Raw genomic sequence first — 18596 nt, 5'->3', positions numbered from 1 at the left:
TTCCCTTCTTGATGATCTCCAGATCAGCTCCACCAATCCTGTGGAGAGCCTCACCTGAAGGCCTTGCCCACACAATGAAGAAGACTTATCCTTCTGGATCTTCAATCTATATTAGTGGTATTTCTCTCATCTGTTTTTCCAAGCTTTAGAATCATATTTGGCTCTTATTTCTGCTCCATTTCATTTTGGGCACTGTTAATGTTTGTATCTAGATATCCCCTCAAAGCCTCATGCAGTCATGGATGTGAGGGCAGGCTTTGCTGAGATGCCTGAATCTAGAGTTTGTGAGTGGTTCATTGGTTAGTGCTGGGATTGCGGAGTGTGAGTGCTACACACGCTCCAAAGAAGGTGGCCCTCAGGCAATATAAGAGACTTTCTCCTCTCTTTCACTCTTGTGGCTTTTGGTATCTTTTACCACAATGAACTATTTCTACTCTTCCATGCCACCCTGCCTTGGTGCCAGCTGATTATGCACTGACACCTCCACAAACTGTGAGCTAAATAAACTTTTCTTCCCTTAATTTTGGACATCGGATGTTTTGCCTCCTCAATGAGAGAAAAGTCACTAAGACAGTCACTAAATGCTTCAGTATTAGTCTTTGACTTCTTATCCTAAATCCTGTTTCATCTTAGGCTGCCCAGACCCTGTCATCCCTTGTTCTGCCCAACCAGCTTCCCTGTCTTCCAAGTTGCTTTTCGCATACATACTCTGCTAGGTAAGTGTTTCTGTGACACCAGTCCAATCATGCTATCTGCTCCTGTTACCCAAAAGATGAAGGACAAAACTGGTTCTCTGGGGAGAGAGGAGAAACGAGTAGAAAACGATTATGCTGGGGAGATCTGAGGATCCCTGGACTCCAGGGGAAGAAGTGCATTTTATTCTCTAGCCAGTGAGAGTTTTCAACACAGGAGTGATACAATAGAAAACTAATCGGAGCGGGATATGAAAAGATGAAAACTGAAACACAATGACCCACATGAGAAAAATGATCCACAGAGGAGTTCAGAAAGGTACTTGCTACAGGAGGTGAGCCAGTAGGAAATACGTGGTCAACAGGAGCCAGACTAACACCATCTCTGATTCTCTTCCTCCACCTTATAGGCTGCAAACTGCTTGGGGGCAGAGGCTCATTTCTTTATCTTTAGACAAGAATGACCTTCAGCAGGTGCTCAGGACTGAGCCATGGTCACAAAGGACAGGACAGACTATTGGCCAGGCGATAGTGGTTTGCTTTCTTACCCTCTCCTTCTCCCACTCCTCACCTGCCAAGTTCTCACTGATGCTAATATAGTGCCAGGCGCTGTGCCAGAGACTCGAGATCTGATCACAAGTATCATGTGATTACTTTTTTCCACTGGAACTTACTTTATTGATTTTAAATGTGTTCACAATGATCAAGTTGACGAGATCAGCATTTCCGTCTCCTTAAATGTTTATCACTTCTTTCTGTTGGGTAACTTTGAACTCCTTTCCCTAGCTGACTATAAAACCTGAACTAAGTCGTTCTCGCCTTCGTGTTCACAGCTCAGAGGAAGGTAAGCATGTGAATGGATCTGCCATTCTTAAGTGTTCCTGTCAGTAACACAGTACGCTGTGTGCTCTGAAGAAGATAGAGCGAGGTAGAGTTCAGTATTATGAAAGGAGGATGCATCTGGGACAGGCGGGACGGCACCCAGGAGGAGGCAGTGGCCAAGCAGGGATCTGAGGGGTAAGTGGAGTGTGAGGTAGCAAGAGAGGGAAGGAGTGTGCCGAGGCCAGAGAGGCTGCTGGGGAGACAGGCGTGGTGAAGGGTGTGTATTCAAAGTAAGGGGCTTGGTTTTATCCTGGAAGCAACAGTGAACCAGCGTGGGGTTTTAGGTCTGAGGAAGCATCATTGTGATACTAGCAGTGTTGGGACACCGACTCCAACTGGGGCAGTGGAAGCAGGCTAGAGAGAGAAGGGCCCAGCAGGGCAGCCTGCCTAATGGTATTTCAACCTAAGTAACCATCACTGACATTCCAAAGATAATAAGGTCTACTTGGGAAGCTACAGCGCGGCGATAGCAGTGTGACCTCCACCATAAACAATACCCGTAGTCAAGGAGGTTAAGCAAGGGAAGCATTTCAAGGCAACACTGAAAAGGACTACGTAAGATATTTTAAACATAAATCCTTGGCCATGAGGACTGACACGTGGCTGAAATCAGTTCGAGGTTGAATAATAGCTGCAGATGAATGTCCTTAAAGGAATACTTTTTGTGTAAAGCAGTGGTAGTCTTTGCTATTTAGGCAAAGACTTGTGACAGTCACCAGTACTGGGCGAGTATCCATAGGATTCCTCTCTTCATAGCCTCCTACTTTCATTTATTTTTAGTTGCTTATTTTCACTTAGTGTGGACACAATCAACTCCATTTTGTTTCTGACAACTTTTACAAACCTGAGACCCTAAACAGTGGTTTCCAACTTTTTTGTCACAGGGACAGTTTTCATGAAGGACAATTTTATGTGGACTTTAGAATAGGGGAGTGGTTTAGAGATGATTCAAAGTAGCACACAGCTGAGGTCTCTCACAGGCTTAGTTCATGGTGGGATTTTGTGCTCTTAAGAATATAATGCCTCTGCTGATCCGGAAGAGGTAGAAGAGCTCAGGTAGGAATTCCCGCTATGACGACTGGCTGTAAAAACAGATGCCCTTTCTGTGGCTTGACTTCACCTCTTCCTGTGCAGCCTGGCTCCTGAAAGGCCCTGTGCTGGTACCAACCTATGGCCCAGGGGTTGAGAATCTCTGACCTAAAAGATTTCGAAAAGTCATGAACAGAGTCCCAAGTGACCACTTGGATAGACAGCATAGGACCAAAGAGTCACGAGCCACTGAGCTAAGCCAGTATGGGATGCAAACAAGCCAGGAAGCAAACAGGACCTAGTGAGAAACCCACAAATGGATGGACAGAGCTGAATGCTTTAGAATTGGAACAGAATGTACCTCACAGATATGTCTGCTTTCTCCTGTTCCTCTCCCTACACCCTTATTATGGCCTTCTCTCAAATTGTAACACCTACTTGTATTTCACCAGCATTGCCAACTTTCAGTCTACCCCATACCTCAGGAAAACAGTAAACCTTTGATGTACAAGACCAGATGGTAAACAGTTCAAGCTTTTCAGAACCATAGGGTATCTGCTGCAACTCCTCAACTTTGCCACTGTAATGTGACATTAGAATTTACTTTTGCAGACAATGTGGAATGAAGGCAATAAAACTTTATTTAGCAGACCATGTACTGTGTTTGGTGCGCAGACTGCAGTTTCCTGAGCCTGCCACACATGAACATATTGAGCCACCCTGCTGGATCACGTTTAGTTTTTCTTCAGTGGTTTTCCTTCAGAGTTTAAAACCACAAGTAAATAGGTTGGGATTGTAGGTGAGCCAAGCTGGCTCTCATCAGAGCAGGACCTGGCCCCCTTGGCCCACCCTGCCTGTTTCTGTCTGCCTTGCACAGTGCTTGCTGTAGTAAGGAAGGGCATTCAAGCAAGCTCTTCCAAACTGAAAAGGACATTGTAATACGTACGGGAGCTGAGAGTTTGTCAAAGAGACTGTCTTCCTGCATATATCCTGAAGGAATCATAAAAGCGACAACGCTGGGCCACGAACATCAGATGATATTGGTGAAGTTCATTTTCTTGTTCCAGATTCCTAACTTTAAAGGTCTGGTTTTCCCGTGTTGGTATTTCATGTAGAAAAGCAAGTTTCTGCATGCACGCTCTGACCTTGATGTGGCACATTACAAGCTGAAGTCGAGAAGCCTAATGCTGCATTATGAGTTCCTGCAGAGAGTCAGGCAGCTGCCCCTGGAATACAGCTATGGGGAGTACAGAGATCTCTTCCGGGACTTCGGCACCCACTACATCACAGAGGCCGTGCTCGGCGGCGTTTATGAGTATACACTTGTGATGAACCAAGAGGCCATGGAGCAAGCAGGTGACTGCCCAAGGGACATGCTTTCCTGATGGCGTGAGTCTCATCCTGCTGTCAGAAGAGAAGTTTTAAGTCACGCTTCTGGCTTTCTGGCTGCCAACCTGGCTGTACCCTCATAGCTGTATTTACAGAGCCTCTTCCTCTAACTGTGAGCGTGAGTGCTCCCAGACTTGCCTTCTGTCTGAGATGTCTCTTCTGACTCTCTCTGTGTAGTCCCACTCCATGCCACACCTTTAAGTGCTTTCAGCAAGCAGATAGCTCCTCACACAGCCCCCCTGAATCCCTTCCAAAAGTTTATGTGAAAATGTCTCCTTGGTAACTCCATGCCAAGGTCAAGTACCCACCACATGCTCCACAAACAGAAGTTTTGGTTTTCTTTTGCAAATATGGTTCTTCTATATGAGTAACATCTCAGAAATAGTTCCACAATGCAATTAGTGGCTCAAGACAAAAACCTAGGGATCTACCTCAATTATTTTTCTTTCCTTCCAATGTATTAGTGTATTCCATCAGTTTTACTTCCAAATTATATTTTGTGTTTTTAATGTTACTGCCAGACACTGATCCTATGACCACTGACTCCCATGCAAACTTTAATGTGAATGTGAGTTAAAGAAGACATGGGTTCCAATTAGGTAGGTTTGTAAAGAGACTCAAAATGCTGAATTTCTCCCAGGCTTAGATTTGATGTTGGTGCTTCTTGTCCACAGACTACACTTTCAGGAACAAGGCCACAAATTATTTCCATAGTCTTCAGGCTAATATTAAATCCTCAAGCCTTAGAACTTATCAGATACCCCAGTCTTTATGATCATCATCAATGCCAGTGTGGGGTGAGACCTGCACTCCAGGCCAGCATTCTGCCCTCCCATGCAGCCCTTGTCAGGTGATGTGACTTACCACAGGGCACAGTTTACAGAACTGAGCCAAGGCTGTTACAGGCCCAATATGCTGGCAGGCATATAATGGCATATAATGTATGTTTGTGTGAGTGTGACCTCCATCTTGTCATGATTGGGATACCTTTCTCTGTAACAGTGCTCCTATGAGTGAGTCAGGGAGGGCAGATGGGCTGCGGCTGCACTGTCCTCACTGGAGAGACCTACAAAGAGACTTACAAAGGAGTCCTCCTCTTAGCGGATGACTGAGCACTTCTCCTTTGTGAAGGCATCCAGCATTCTACGAGAAGGGTGAAACAGGAAGATGAGCCTGATCTCTATGAGGTCCTTATGGCTGCCTACACTTCTTGTTATCAGGCTGTTTATTTCAACCCAAGTCCCTGGGACAGCCAGGAAGTGTGAGGCTGCTAGAGTCAACCTCAGGAAAGGGGACAGACTGAATTACCGTGGAGGTCACAGACCTCTTTCCTTGCTTCCTTCAGATTATTCCCTTAATGACATCCTTGACTGTGCCAAACATGATTTCCGAATTGGTGGTAACATCAAAGGTGTCAGCGTCAAGTTGGGTGTGTCAGATGACAGATGTACGAAGATCCTCAGTGAAATCAAAGGTGAGAGATGGGCTATGTGTCTTCCTTGCTTGTACTCACTCCCTCCATCATGCTCCTGGTCCTGGTTTTCCCATAGCTAAGTACTAGACACGTCGGGGCATTTCAATTAAAATAATAACCCAGCCAATAAACATCCACTCAGCTCGTACTGTGTGCTGATATACAAAATGAATCCATTGCTTACTATCGGCACCGCACCCACACGTGGTAGGTGAAAAACAGAAGGATCAAAGGCAACTGGAACCTCAGGGAGGACTGCCTAGGGGAGAAAGTCTGGGAATGACAACTTGAGAACAAAGTGTTAACACTGTAGTCATGTATAGGCCAGAAGAATGACCCAACAATATCATTCCGCTGAGGGACTGAGCTGGCCTAGCCAGGAGTCGGATGCTGGGGCCCGAGGCTAGAGGAAGACAGTAGCCCCTGGAGTAAAGGGTGATAGGGAGATGATGGAACAGGCCAAGCTACAAGTCAGATTGCAGAGCCCAAAGGACAGGAAGGGCCAGACCTGAGATGGAGATTGAGCCAGTTGAGCTACAGAGCTACATGTCCAGGAGCAGGGAACTGAGGAAGTGATCCAGGGAACTGGGACTCAAGCAAGCAGTGTAGGAAGGCAGCTGATGAGCAGTGCTTTGGTCTCTAGCTCTCTGTGTTCAACAGATTTCTGTTTTCAGCTGTACTGCCTGCTAGACTGGTGCCTGGGTCTACCTGTGAAGAGCCCCACAACTGAAACAAAACACAGTAAAATAACCACCACAGAAATTAACTGCGTGTTATGTTATATATTTGGATGTCCCCTCAAAGCCTCATGCAATCATAGGTGGAGCTTTTCAGCAGTGACTGGATCTCAGCTGTGTGATCCTGGGATTCAGGATGTGATGCTTGGATTGATTCCTAGTGCAATGCTCGGGTTAGGGTGCCTCACTCCAGGAGTGAGTGCTACCTGCTCTTAGTCTAGATAGACTCTAAGGGACATAAAAAGGTCTGCTTGTATCACTCATCACTTGCTGCTTTCTGCTTTTGCTGCCTTCTACCCACCATGGATTTTTTTCTCCTTTGCAATGCCCCTCTCCTATGACACTGCACTGAAGCCTGGACCAGCTATGGACTGAATCCTCTACAAACTGTGAGCTAAATAAACCTTTTGTCCTTTGCATGGCAGTTATTTTGTCTCAGTAATGCGGAAAGTAACTAAGACACTAGTACTCTATAGCAACCGTTGCACTTGAGGCTGACTCGCTCACATTGTTTGTCTGTTCTTTGTGGTGAGCTGAGTGTGTGGAACATAGATTCTCCTTAAAGGAAACTTGTAAAGCTCACCAAATAGACTGCTGCTCCGCAGCAGCCTTCAGCCCCCGTTGACCACACTCTTTCCCTTTCTGAGACAGCCTATAACTATCCCTGCTTCTAGATGAACTATGTCCCTTTCTGTCTCCAGAGTTTTAGAACCAAATGTGTCACTTACAATATGCCTTTGTGGTGCTCGTTTTTTTAAACTTGAGTAGAATTTAAGTTTTTTTCAGTCCCACATTTTTCATTTCACATCATGCTTTTGGATATATCCATAGTTAGTTAACTTCCATTGTTATGTAATCTTTTATTGTAGAAATACATCATCTTTTCTTTGTTGGCCTATTGATGGTTATTGGGATTATTCCTTCTCTCAAGCAATTATAACCGATACTTAATTTCATACACATTCAAATCAGAATGGGAATGGCTCACTATTATTACTGAAAGATTTTGGGGCAACTCCATGGGAAGGTAAGCTAATAATCACTGTGTAGGAGGAACTGTTTAGTAAGCATGTGTTACACAGACAGCTCGTTCTCCACAAAGCATAACGCTTCAGTCATCTCCCATACATGGCATCTATCTTAGGCCTTAGGCTGCCTTTACCACACTTGGTTATCTTATCTGTAAAACAAAGCTTATGTTGTTACTGTTGGATATTGAAGATTAAAATACATCTGCATATGCAACATTCAGGCCAATGATTGACATAAGTGGTCAATAACTGCTAATTGTTATGGTTTCATTTACTCTTTACTTGATGCAGAGGATCCATTTTATATATGAGGGGGAAAAAATGATTTGCTCAAGACACAAAGGGAAACCCTTTCAGGCTTCTATGTGTGTGCAGGGTGACAGGGGTGAGAGGTGAGGTTCAGTTTTCCCTGGGCGACCTCCACCACCTCCACCTCCAGGGACCAGTGTGGTGACAGGAATACCATTTGACCCAGGAGAAGATGCTGTCAAACAGGGCCAGCTTTATTTACAATTTGGCTGTTTCAGTTGCTGGCTATGTAGGCCTAGGCAAGTGTCTTAATAATTCCAGGTATGAAGTTCATCATTTGTCAAGTAGAGTTAATAATGCTTGGCTCATACAACTTCTGTCAAGTGAAACAAAATATTGCAGCCTAACTGTCTACCTACCTACCTATTTGTCTACCTATTTACCAATCTATTACCTGTCTTTTATCATAATCCGTCAGTCTCATCTGTCATCCATCTGTTTAACAATCCATTATGTATTTATACTGCCCCTCCCCGCACTAACTCCATGCCTGGCCCTTGTGCATGCTGTGATGGATGCGCTTTCCTCCTCCTGCCCCTGACTTGTAGCGGATGTGACCAGATGAGCAATCCTTTAGCTCCACTCCTCTTGACTTCTTCATGGGCAGGAATGTATCTTATTCTCCCATATCTCCCAGCAACCTCAGTGAATATCATGGCACCCAACTTGTAGTTGAGCTGTGGAAAATTCCAAGGTGTGCAAGTGGATCCTCTTGTGACATGCCAGCTCTTCCTGTCCTTTCCAGACAGAAATAAGAGGAGCACCATGGTGGAGGACTTGGTGGTGCTTGTGCGGGGAGGGGCAAGTGAACACATCACCACCCTGGCCTACAAGGAGCTGCCGACCGCTGAGCTGATGCAGGAGTGGGGAGATGCTGTGCAGTACAACCCAGCCATCGTCAAAGTGAAGGTACTCCAGTCATCCCACCCACGCCCGCCTCCTTTACAGAGGCCCACATGAGCCAGGGTATGGAATGCAGGTCAGTAAGATGCAGCCCTGATCTTGAAACATATTCATTACAGTAGAGAATGTATCTGGGATGAACAGATTAGAACCTCCTGCTGAGTCCTATATGGAGACCCATCTCCTTCCCACTGGGTCCCCAGGTTGCTAAAACCCTGCTGAAGAGTCTCTGTAGATAGGAGAACTGACTTCTTTCCTCCCCTGTAGATATTCTTATGGGTTCAATGGATTAAAAAATAATGATCCCAACCACGCGTCACCAAAACAAGAAGAGATCTCCAATCTTAAACTAAAAGGACCTTTGTTGGAACAGGACTATCACATGTATCGGTGAGATAGGTGCCGCTTATGGGAACTTCAGCATGGCGCCCAGAGCCTACCTTACACTGCACTCTTCTCACTGGTGTCTGCAGTCACTGTGGGCCATTGTCCACCTGCTGAGCATCCTCTTTTCAGTAACAGGCGAGGACTGAGTCTGACACTTTGACGAGATGCTGTTGTCTCCAACCCTGGCAGTTTCCCACAGTATCTTTATGTGTCAAATGCAAAGTTTCTGCAGAACAAGAAAGCTGCCACTCACATCTTCTCCTCTGCACTTCCTCAACAGTGACACCCTGGGCACAGTCCCTCTGATCACAAGAGGGAGTGAGGCAGTCAAGGGAGGCTGGCAGCTCCAGAAAACTCTGGGCTTGACTGATGTCTGGTGACAATGGTTGACATCACAGCAGGACATGGGAGAGACCAGAGAGTTCAGGGAGAATAGCTTCCTGGGTTTTGATTTTTGCTGAAGTATCTCTTCTGAATATTTTTGAAAACTGACAACAAAGGGAAAGCCCTGGTTGTTCAGTGAGGTTGGGTTACCTGCCTGGGCACAGGCAGGGGTGTCAAATGCCAAGCATAGACGTCACCCAAAGTGAGTTAGAGAATCTGTGCTGTTTACAGGGAGTGCTGTAGGAGTGGGCAAGGCAAAAGGGTTAAAGGTGACTGTCCACCTTTGCACCTGCCTGACCCGTGTTGGAGACATACATTCAGGTGTCTTCACTTCTATGCACAGTTTCTGGGAAGAGAAAGCTGCATAAGGCTTCCCATTATCTCAGAATAATTCTCTGCAGAGCTAGCTTACCAAGGACTGTAGTGACAATTGATTTTCTAGCTCACTAGATAAGCAATTCCTAGATACAAGAGTGTTGGCTAACGCTTGAGTACATTAATGAGTCTCTGAAACCGAGATCTGAGACATGATTTCTATAGCCATCAAATAGGCAGGGAAGGAGACCACAGAAGAGCCTGTTTGCACTATTTACTGGTAAGCCAGACGTGGGGAGGTGGCTCTTGGTTCCAGGAGGAATTAAGAAACAGCAATAGACATATAAAGAGGTTTTGAACATGAAAGATTGAAATTATGTTCAAGCTGCAGAAAATAAGCATATGTCTATAAGACAGAAAAATAGAAATAAATTCTAGAATGCATTTTCTTTGTGATGATAATATATTCAAGAAAATAAAGAATTTATCAAATAAAAATAGCTGAGATGTTTAGACACTAATCAGATGAAAGAGAAGTGGCTAAACATGGGAAAGCAAAAGCACAATAGCAGAATTAAAACCCGCATTGGAAACTATAAAGAACAGAACTGACACTGCAGAAAATTGAGTCAGTGATGTGGAAGGTGCCATAAAAAATGTTCTTATAATACAGAAACAAAAGACAAAGAGATTAAAACAATGACAGAAAAGAAATATGATGGATAGAGTACAGAAGTGAAAATCTAAAACACAAAGACTTCCTTCTGAGAAAGAGACAAGATTAAATGTGAAGACACATTAATCAAGGCCATAATAGGAGAGGGTTCTGTGAGCTGATGATACAAAATGAGCAGCTCATTGAAAACTAGGCAGAAGTCCTGAAAACAAAACGAAACGATCCTGAAACACATCGTGGTGAAATGTTTTGTTTTTAGGAACAAACATAACCTACAGGAATAAACTCAACCTGTCCGTAGAAGTTTACACTGTGAAATGCCCAAAGGTAAAAAAAGCAGCAACTGTTAGTTCTGAAGGAAAAAGCTGGTGACTTGATCAGATGGCCGCTAACAGGTGAAGAATTTCAAAGACACTGGCAGGTCAGGAAGGAATCACAAAAAGTTTCACCAGACTTAGCAAATATCCAGTTAAATTTGAATTTCAGATAAACAAGGATTAATCTTTTAGTGTGAGCATTTCCCGAATATTGTGTGGAACACAGTTATTCTTTTAAAAAATGATGCTTATCAGATATTCCAGTGTAATGGAGTGTCTTGTATTTAAATGGTGATCTGAGGCATGATGTCTCTCTCTCAAGTGCATTTCTGCATTAAGTCAGGGTAGCCAGACCGCAGGCTGATGCAGAAACAGTGTCTGGGGCACTGGCACTGCCTGGGCTAGAAAGAAAAACATGATACTGAATGGTCTCACGTAGCAATCAGGACACTGAGGTCACATACAGAGAAATGACCTTCAAACCTCAGTCCAGCAGAGCCTACCTCTCAGTTACACAAGATGTGGAGTAAGGGTTACTGAGCGGACTGTGTTCTGTGTGCTTACTCTGGGATCCCTATGAGGGGACTTTATGCTGGCATCAGCTTCCAAGATCTCCAAGATCTTCTTGCCCTGAACTGAAAATTTCAGCGGAAGTGATTTTCACTGGTTAGAGCAAGTCACATGGCACACATGCCTGTAAGGAGGGGAGTCCTGCCACGGGCAAGGCTGCCTTTGCAGAGCTGCCCCTCTAATGTGGGCAAGTCCACCATCGAGCAATTTCAGTCCTACTATGTGCAAGCATGCCCCTGAGAAACTGTGGCCCTGCTATGTGCAAGTCCATCTTTGAGGAATTTCAGTCCTAGTCTGTGCAGTCACGCCTCTGAGAAACTGGAGTCCTGCTATTTGCAAACCTGTCCTGGAGGCACTGTCGTCCTATCATGTACAAGTTTTCTCTGAGGAACTTCAGCCCTACTATGTACAAGCCTGCCCTTGAGGACTTGCAGCTCTCCTATGTGTTAACTGCCTCTGAAAAATTGTAACCCTTTTTGAAAGCAAGTTACTCAAAGATTTTCTAAAAGCAAATATTCCCATCCATGAGAACATTTAAAGAATGCCAAAATTAGGCTGATAGAGTTCACTTCCAAAAAAAAAAAACCTTCAGAATTTCAAATAAGTACAAGTAAATTGTAGATAACACACACAAAAAATATTTTTTGCCACAAAGGTATTTCCCAACATGTGGCAATTTAACAGAAAGAGACATTTCAAAGGAAATGGACAAGCTTCAGTAGGCTAATAAACATACAAAAATTTTAACCTCTCTAGTAGTAAAAAAATAAAAAATTTAAGTTACAGCACAATTTTATTCCTCAATTGTCCAGTTGATGATGATTAAAATCTATAATACTTAAGAACACAGAGGGTGAGGAAATGGGCACTTTGGGGTGAGGATAGGATGTGGCTGCACCCTTCAGGGAAGAACATATGCGCGGATCTCCGTTTTTAAATTCTTAGCTTTGGATTCAGTAACACCAAATGCAAGGGTCTGCTAAAGAGCTAGTTTGAAAACTTGGAAACAATGTGCATATAAAGACATTCATTTTTGGCTATAATAGCAAAAGGAAAAAAGAAAAGGAAATACCTTAAAGGCGCGAGGGCAGAAGAGCTGGGTCCACTGCAGCTCCCCAAACAGCAGGCTCCTCAGAGGTCACAGAAAGCCATGGCAGGGAGTGTTTACTCGTGAGAAGTGAACAGAGTGTTATAAGATCACACTGATGCACCAATCTGGTGTAAACATCTGTGTATCCGCTTCTCTAAAAATACATTCCCAGAGGAAAGAGACCCATGCAGGACCAGCCCAGATCCCTTCCTGCTACCTACTTACAAGTGAATTTTGTCAGTCCTCCTGTTTCCTGAGCCTCCGCCTGCCTTTCACAATGAGGAAACTGACGACTACCCCTGCTAAGACTGCTGTGAAGGCGAGGTGATGTGTGTGAGCTGGAAAGTTCAGCACCCCACACACCCTAGCTCTGGTGACATCACTAAAGGGCCATGTCCCACTGTGCTTAATAGAGATTGCCTAGCAGTTCCTTGCAGCAATATGGTGAGTATCGCCTTCAGAGGAGAAGGGGTACTTAGGGTTGAGTATTTGGGGAAATGTACAGGGTAAACAGGAAGAGAAAAAGAGAGAAAGGGAGAGAAAAGGAAGAAAAAGGGAAGAAAAGAGGAGGAAGTCTTTAAAAAAAAAAAAAAAAGAACAATAAAGCAACAGGAGCCCTAAGCTGTATCCTCAGGTTGAAAGGGGAGCTGTGGAGTGTGGCAGTATGGCTGTTAGGTTCCAAGAGAACCACCACCATTAGCAAAATTGGGGGAACTCTGGAGTCCAGATTGGCAGTGGGAGTAATCAAGTTGTTTTTATCAATGCTGTAGTCATAGTGAAGGAGGAGGAAAACACTGGCCTTGGACTAGAATCTTGGCCTTATATTATTTTATGAGTTGTGTGGCCTTGCTCAGGTTACTTATGCTTTCCAGAAAATGGGGTTAATCCTCGATACTATGTGAGGTAAAGGAGACCCTATTAGTGGACCCCTGGGGCCCACATATCTGGAGCAGGCTTTCTGCAGAGAGTTTATTCCAGTGTGGCTGTTGGTGACTCCTCTGCTTCCGTGTGCAGTCTCGGTGCTGGTAGGCAAAGGCCAAGGTGGTTAAGGGCCGCACGTTGAGGTGTCGGGAGCAAAAGCAAGCTGTTAGAAGAGCTCCACCTTGGAGTAAAGCAAGCAGCCCCTCCCCTCCACTGCGGCCCCCTCCCTGTGTGTGACCAGCAGGCCGGACAGTTCTGCAAATAGCCGTTGGATCAATTCATTGACCACAAGCCGGTGAGACAATGGGACCACCAAGGGCTTGCTTTGCCCACTGGTGTGAAGGTCAGCATCAGATGCATTAAGAAATGGAAGCAATTTTCTTCCCACTGGAGGCTTCTATTAGACATGATTGCCTGCATTTAGGGGGACCCTAAACTCTCCAGTGGGCTGGACTGGGGCAGGATCATAACCAAAATCTGGAGAGGAACCTGGCCCTGGAGCCAGAGCCAAGAGAGGCGGCACACGTCTGATGCTCTCTCCAGACCTTGTCTCTGGTCTTCTCACCCACACACCCACCTCCATGAGGGCCTGGCACCTGCACTTTCTGCAGCTGTGTTTCTGACAGCTGTAACCCAGCTTCTGCTGCTGTCATGTCCTACTCAGGCCTCCATCCCCTGGCATTTGTCCCTGATGGCAGTGAAATCTAATTTTTCATGGAAGGAAGTACTTGGGAAAGGCTTCCTGACATGATAGGAATGTTTCTAAAAGGTCTGGAGGGACAGTGGTGTTGGGACAATAATGCTAAAGTACATTTAAAGAGCTGCTGGACCCCAGTCCGGGGCCCAAGCATCACGTACTCCCTCTCACCTACTCTCTGCTGCAAGTTCTGCTATCACTGCTGTGACGCTTCTCGGCATACTATGGGATTAAACCCATTGTAAACTGAATATATCATAAACTGAAGATGCATCTGGTACAGCCACTCTGCGGGACATCCTAGCCTGGAATTGCAGTATTGTAGGGTCAGAGGTTCGTTGTGATGGTGGCCAGGTAGGAGCTGGCTTGAGCCTTGTCGCAGCTGCCCAATGGTACACAATAGACTCGTGCAGCAGAACACTGCAGTACTCCAGAAAATGGTCACAGTGTTACGAAATGCAGCTCATCTGTGTCCTCTCCCAGAGTTGAAATACCACCTAAGTCAGATATGGTCTATAATCCTCTCAGGAGTAGGAGTTTTGTTATTTATGCTGAATATCTTGCACTTACTTGTTTGGTGTTTGTTGATCTGAACTGGGATGAGCTAATCTGTGCAGATGGCGTGGAGAAACAGAGCAACCTTCCTGTTCCAGAGGACTCACAACCAGTTTCCATACCACCCCCTACCCATGGTGGTCTGGCTTCAGGCCTCATTCAATGAATGTTTTTTCTTGAAATCCATCCTCTTTTTTCCCTGTAGGTAGAGCCTCTGTATGAACTAGTGACAGCCTCGGATTTCGCCTCCTCCAGCACAGTGAGACAGCATATGAAGCAGGCCCTGGAAGAGTTCCAGAGGGAAGTCAGCTCCTGCCACTGTGCCCCTTGCCAAGGCAATGGAGTCCCTGTCCTGAAAGGTACCATTTCAAGGCTGCTGGGGTCCCTGGGGGGCTGTTATCTGGAGGAGCCTGGCTCTGGGGTGAGCTGTTTGCCAGCTTCTGTTTCCCAAGGAGGCAGGATGGAGGCAGCTAGGGGACACTCCTCCAGCTGTTAGGATGCCTGGGTTCCAGCCTCAGAGGCACAGTGAGTGACAGGAGCAGTTAGTTGAGGTCTGAATGCAGCTGAGAGCACATGGTGGCCGTAGACCCAGGGAGCCTGACCAATATGAGGTGAGATTTGAAGGCAGCAGCAAGGATCAGCCAATAGAATTGAGTGAGAACTCCTGGGACCACTGCAGTGGGTGGGGAAAACTGGGAGGGGTGGTGGCTGGGAATACCCTGCTTCCACTGTGAAGGGTTACCAAGGCACTGGGCAGGGTCCAGCCTAATACCCCAACCGGGACACCTGAAGCCTTTGATTATAGCCAGTTGTGGCCCATGTGGACATAGCCAGCAGCAAACTTGTCACCGAAGACCTGTTTTCAAGGGGAAAGGTTTCAGTTGCAGCTTCCAGTTTCTCATGCAGGATGGATCTGAGCAAAACACATACAGGGAGAGCAAAGCTTAACGTTCGCCGTGAGCCCAGGACCACTGCGTGAGGGTGTGGGTCACATTTGCAGCTCACATTCTGGGTCCAGAACTGAAGGACCCTTTGCTCCTATGAGAATCTGGACCTGGAAGCTGGAGCCCACCTGAAGCTATAAGTGGAGGTGAAGAATAGGAAGCCAGGGTCCAACACTGAGGAACAACTCTGTAAAGATATCCTGTGTGATCTGATTACACAACTCCAAGGTGACAAGTTACCTATTCACATCAGAATCACTTACAAGCTCTTAGAACTGATTAGAATGAGGTGAACCATGAAGAGTGGTGTGTTCCCCATCCCCAAGGTCCTCAAGCAGAGACTCAGCAATGACATGATGCTGGACATTGGTAACGATTGGCTTAAGTGAGGCCACCACAGCAGAAGCCTGCAAGTTTGTAAACGTGGGTTGAACGTGAACTAATAAGTAATTTTCCTCATCAAGACCTTGTAATTCCCTATGATGGCAATAAACACACTTTTATGAGAGAGGGCCCTCAACAAAGGTATTTTTGGCACTGAGCCTACTGTTTATAAACCTTTCAACTCGGTGCCGTGCCCTGAAGTCACCTAATGAAATGACTTTCATGTAGAGGGCTGAGCCCAGGACCTGTGATTCTCATGGTGTGTTTCATGGCCTCTCCTGGTTTTTCAGGATCCCACTGTGAGTGCATCTGTCCCCTTGGCTTCCAAGGACCGGCCTGTGAGATCACCTACCGGAAAAGTAAGGATCCTTTTGAGAGTTGTTTAGAAAGGAGAACTCTGGGGAAGTTCAGAGAACAAAACAAAAGAACAAGACTAAGGTGGGGGCTGCAGTAGGATTCTGGATGCTAGCAAGTGGGAGGTCCATCCTGGCTTTTGATGTTGCATTGCGTTATTTCACACTTGAGAACGCCTCTTGTCACAGAACTACAAGAGCATGACATTCTGGGTACTTGTTGGCTCATTCTGAAATACTTAAATTCTTGCTATTTAGTAAGGATGTACTAAGCCCTCAAAATCCAGCACCAATGTCCATTCTCTGTCAAAATTCCTTTAAGCTCCTGGGTGGAATTAATTCATTCCTCCTGTAGGTGCCAATGGACCTGAAATATATAGCATGGTTTCTCAGCACTCTGCATTTGGAGGCAGCTGAGAAATCTATCTCCTCTGCCTCTGTGAGTAGGAATCAAGTTTCTCTGGTTTGTGTGTGTTCTGTGACATACATGGCATTAACGAATGAAAGGCTAGATGAAAGTTCCCTTCTAGCTCCAAAATTCTTTTGTCAGTTTAACCGCTCAACTTCTTTCTTTCTCCCTTTCATCCCATTCTGTGACATTTTGATGATACTGTTAAAAATCAATATGGAACATACAATAAAAAGGAAAAACTTATTGGATACTTATACAGTAGGCACTTGCTGACTTAACGTGGGCTTGAATTTCTACTGCACTGCTAACCAACTGTGATCTTGAGCAAGACAGTCATCCATTTGTGCTGTATTTCTGCATCTGTACAATGGAGATGATCAATTAACTACCTAGTGGATTTGGCTTGACTTTCTAATGAGGCATATAAAGCAGAAGTCCCCAAATGTTTTGGCCCATGGACCATTTTTGTGGAAGACAATTGTTCTGCAGGTAGAGGGTGGGGTGATATTTGGGAATTAGATTCTTGTAAGAGGCGCACAACCTAGAAACTCACTTGCACAGTGCATGTAGGGTTCATGCTTCTATAAGAATCCAGTGCCCCCACCAATCTGACAGGAGCCAGTGACAGGAAGTAGCAAAGCTAGACACATGCCGTATCATGATTGAGTAACTTACTATACATAGTCTCATCAACATTCAAAACCTCTTCAACTAGGACTAAAAGCATAACTCAGTGGTAAAGCCTTGCACACAGAGACCCTGAGTCTGAGCCCCAAAATCACATGGAAGAAAAGTCCTCAAGTGAAAGGCAAATGTCAAGGAGTAGAGAGCACCAGTGTCCACCGTCACCACATTTAAAACACATCACTGTTTGTATTAGTACTTGGAATATTTAACCATAGATAAAATTAATTAATTCTCAAAAAGAAACCCATTATGTTCACAGCAGACGGTATAGCTCACATTGTATAGATTTTTTTTAAAAAACCTATTCGGCACCCTCTAGCTGGCAGCCATTCATCCATCCACTTAACAGATGTTTACTGAGGGCCTTCTCTGTGCCCATCTGAGTACTGACGCTCATTGGTGACAAATCTGATCCAGTGCCTATCACCACAGAGACTACACAATAGAAGAAAAGCTCAAGGTCATGGTGTTACCCTATCAGTGCATCTTAAGTTTCAGATGTAACAATTGTTACAAAATTGTTCTGAACATAAAATATGGGAAACCAATAGAGAATTAGGGGTATTGGACAATTTCCCTAAGAACACGTACCCTTGATGAGATCTGAAGGATGAATAGAATGGATCTGGTGATTAGAGAGGGGTAGACGGCTCTAGGCAAGACAGCCCTAGGCAGGAAGAGCAGCATGGCACATGCTGTGTGGGAAGAGAGCACAGGGTAGTACAGTGACCACAGAGAAAGACATTGACTGGAGAGGCGAGGTCAGTGACTCAGATTCCCAAAGACCTATGCCACTCCGCCTGCCCCACTCCGGGCCACCGTATGATCATAATGGCTAAGTGATGTGTGTTGACCTCTTTTCTTGCAGATGTTCCCATCAATGGAAACTGGAATTGTTGGTCCACCTGGTCTTCGTGCTCTGGGGGTGTAAAAACAAGATACAGACAGTGCAACAATCCACCTCCACAGGGTGGGGGCAGCCCCTGCCGAGGCCCTGCGTCGGAAACAGTCCCCTGTTAGGGGAAGAAGCACTTCTGGTAGATGACACCACCCCACCACGCACTGTCCTGGAACCCCCCAGGCCTCACCCCTCTCCACCCTACCCCAACCCACCCCACTCCAGCTCCTGCAGCGGCCAGCCCAAGTCAGAGGGCAGCCCCATCCAGGCCCTTGAAGTAGAGTGGTTAGCTTGTGAAATGCACAGTGAGTTGAATAAATAGAGGATTAAGCAAAAGCATTGAAGTTCCCTCAGAGGGCGTTTTTTAAGACTCTTGTTGCCCATGCTATGCTTGTATTCCATTCTCCTTTACCACTGGCCAAGAACTGTCTGGGGATCGTTCACCAGGGAGTCCCACCCTCTAGGATGATGGCCACAAGAAGTGCCTCCTAATGAACCAACAAATGGATGTGAAGTTGTTCTTTCCTTGCCGAGGACAGGATCAGGGTCAGCAGTTATGG

The 18596-nt window shown here is 45.6% G+C and overlaps 1 protein-coding gene and 1 long non-coding RNA gene across 2 annotated transcripts in view; one reads left to right on the top strand and one right to left on the bottom strand.

The window, feature by feature from the left end:
• Positions 1-12320, bottom strand: part of LOC134473085 (uncharacterized) — a 54586-nt gene extending 42266 nt beyond the window's left edge. Inside the window, exon 1 of the long non-coding RNA XR_010043202.1 lies at positions 12168-12320. This is a non-coding gene — a long non-coding RNA (uncharacterized LOC134473085). The remainder of the gene's footprint in view (positions 1-12167) is intronic.
• The window catches only part of C8b (complement C8 beta chain), a 35068-nt gene extending 16693 nt beyond the window's left edge, over positions 1-18375 (top strand). The window contains exons 7-12 of the mRNA XM_013146241.3: positions 3719-3959; positions 5338-5466; positions 8289-8452; positions 14564-14717; positions 15977-16045; positions 18007-18375. Coding sequence (XP_013001695.1) covers positions 3719-3959; positions 5338-5466; positions 8289-8452; positions 14564-14717; positions 15977-16045; positions 18007-18158 — 909 coding nt within the window. The 3' untranslated portion in view covers positions 18159-18375. The remainder of the gene's footprint in view (positions 1-3718; positions 3960-5337; positions 5467-8288; positions 8453-14563; positions 14718-15976; positions 16046-18006) is intronic.
• Positions 18376-18596: the final 221 nt, after the last annotated feature.

Source organism: Cavia porcellus, unplaced genomic scaffold (genome assembly GCF_034190915.1).
Source record: "Cavia porcellus strain 051 isolate PalLab524CR breed Dunkin Hartley unplaced genomic scaffold, mCavPor4.1 scaffold_25, whole genome shotgun sequence".
NCBI classification, from domain to species: Eukaryota; Metazoa; Chordata; class Mammalia; order Rodentia; family Caviidae; genus Cavia; species Cavia porcellus.
This window is presented reverse-complemented; position numbering and strand designations above follow the sequence as displayed.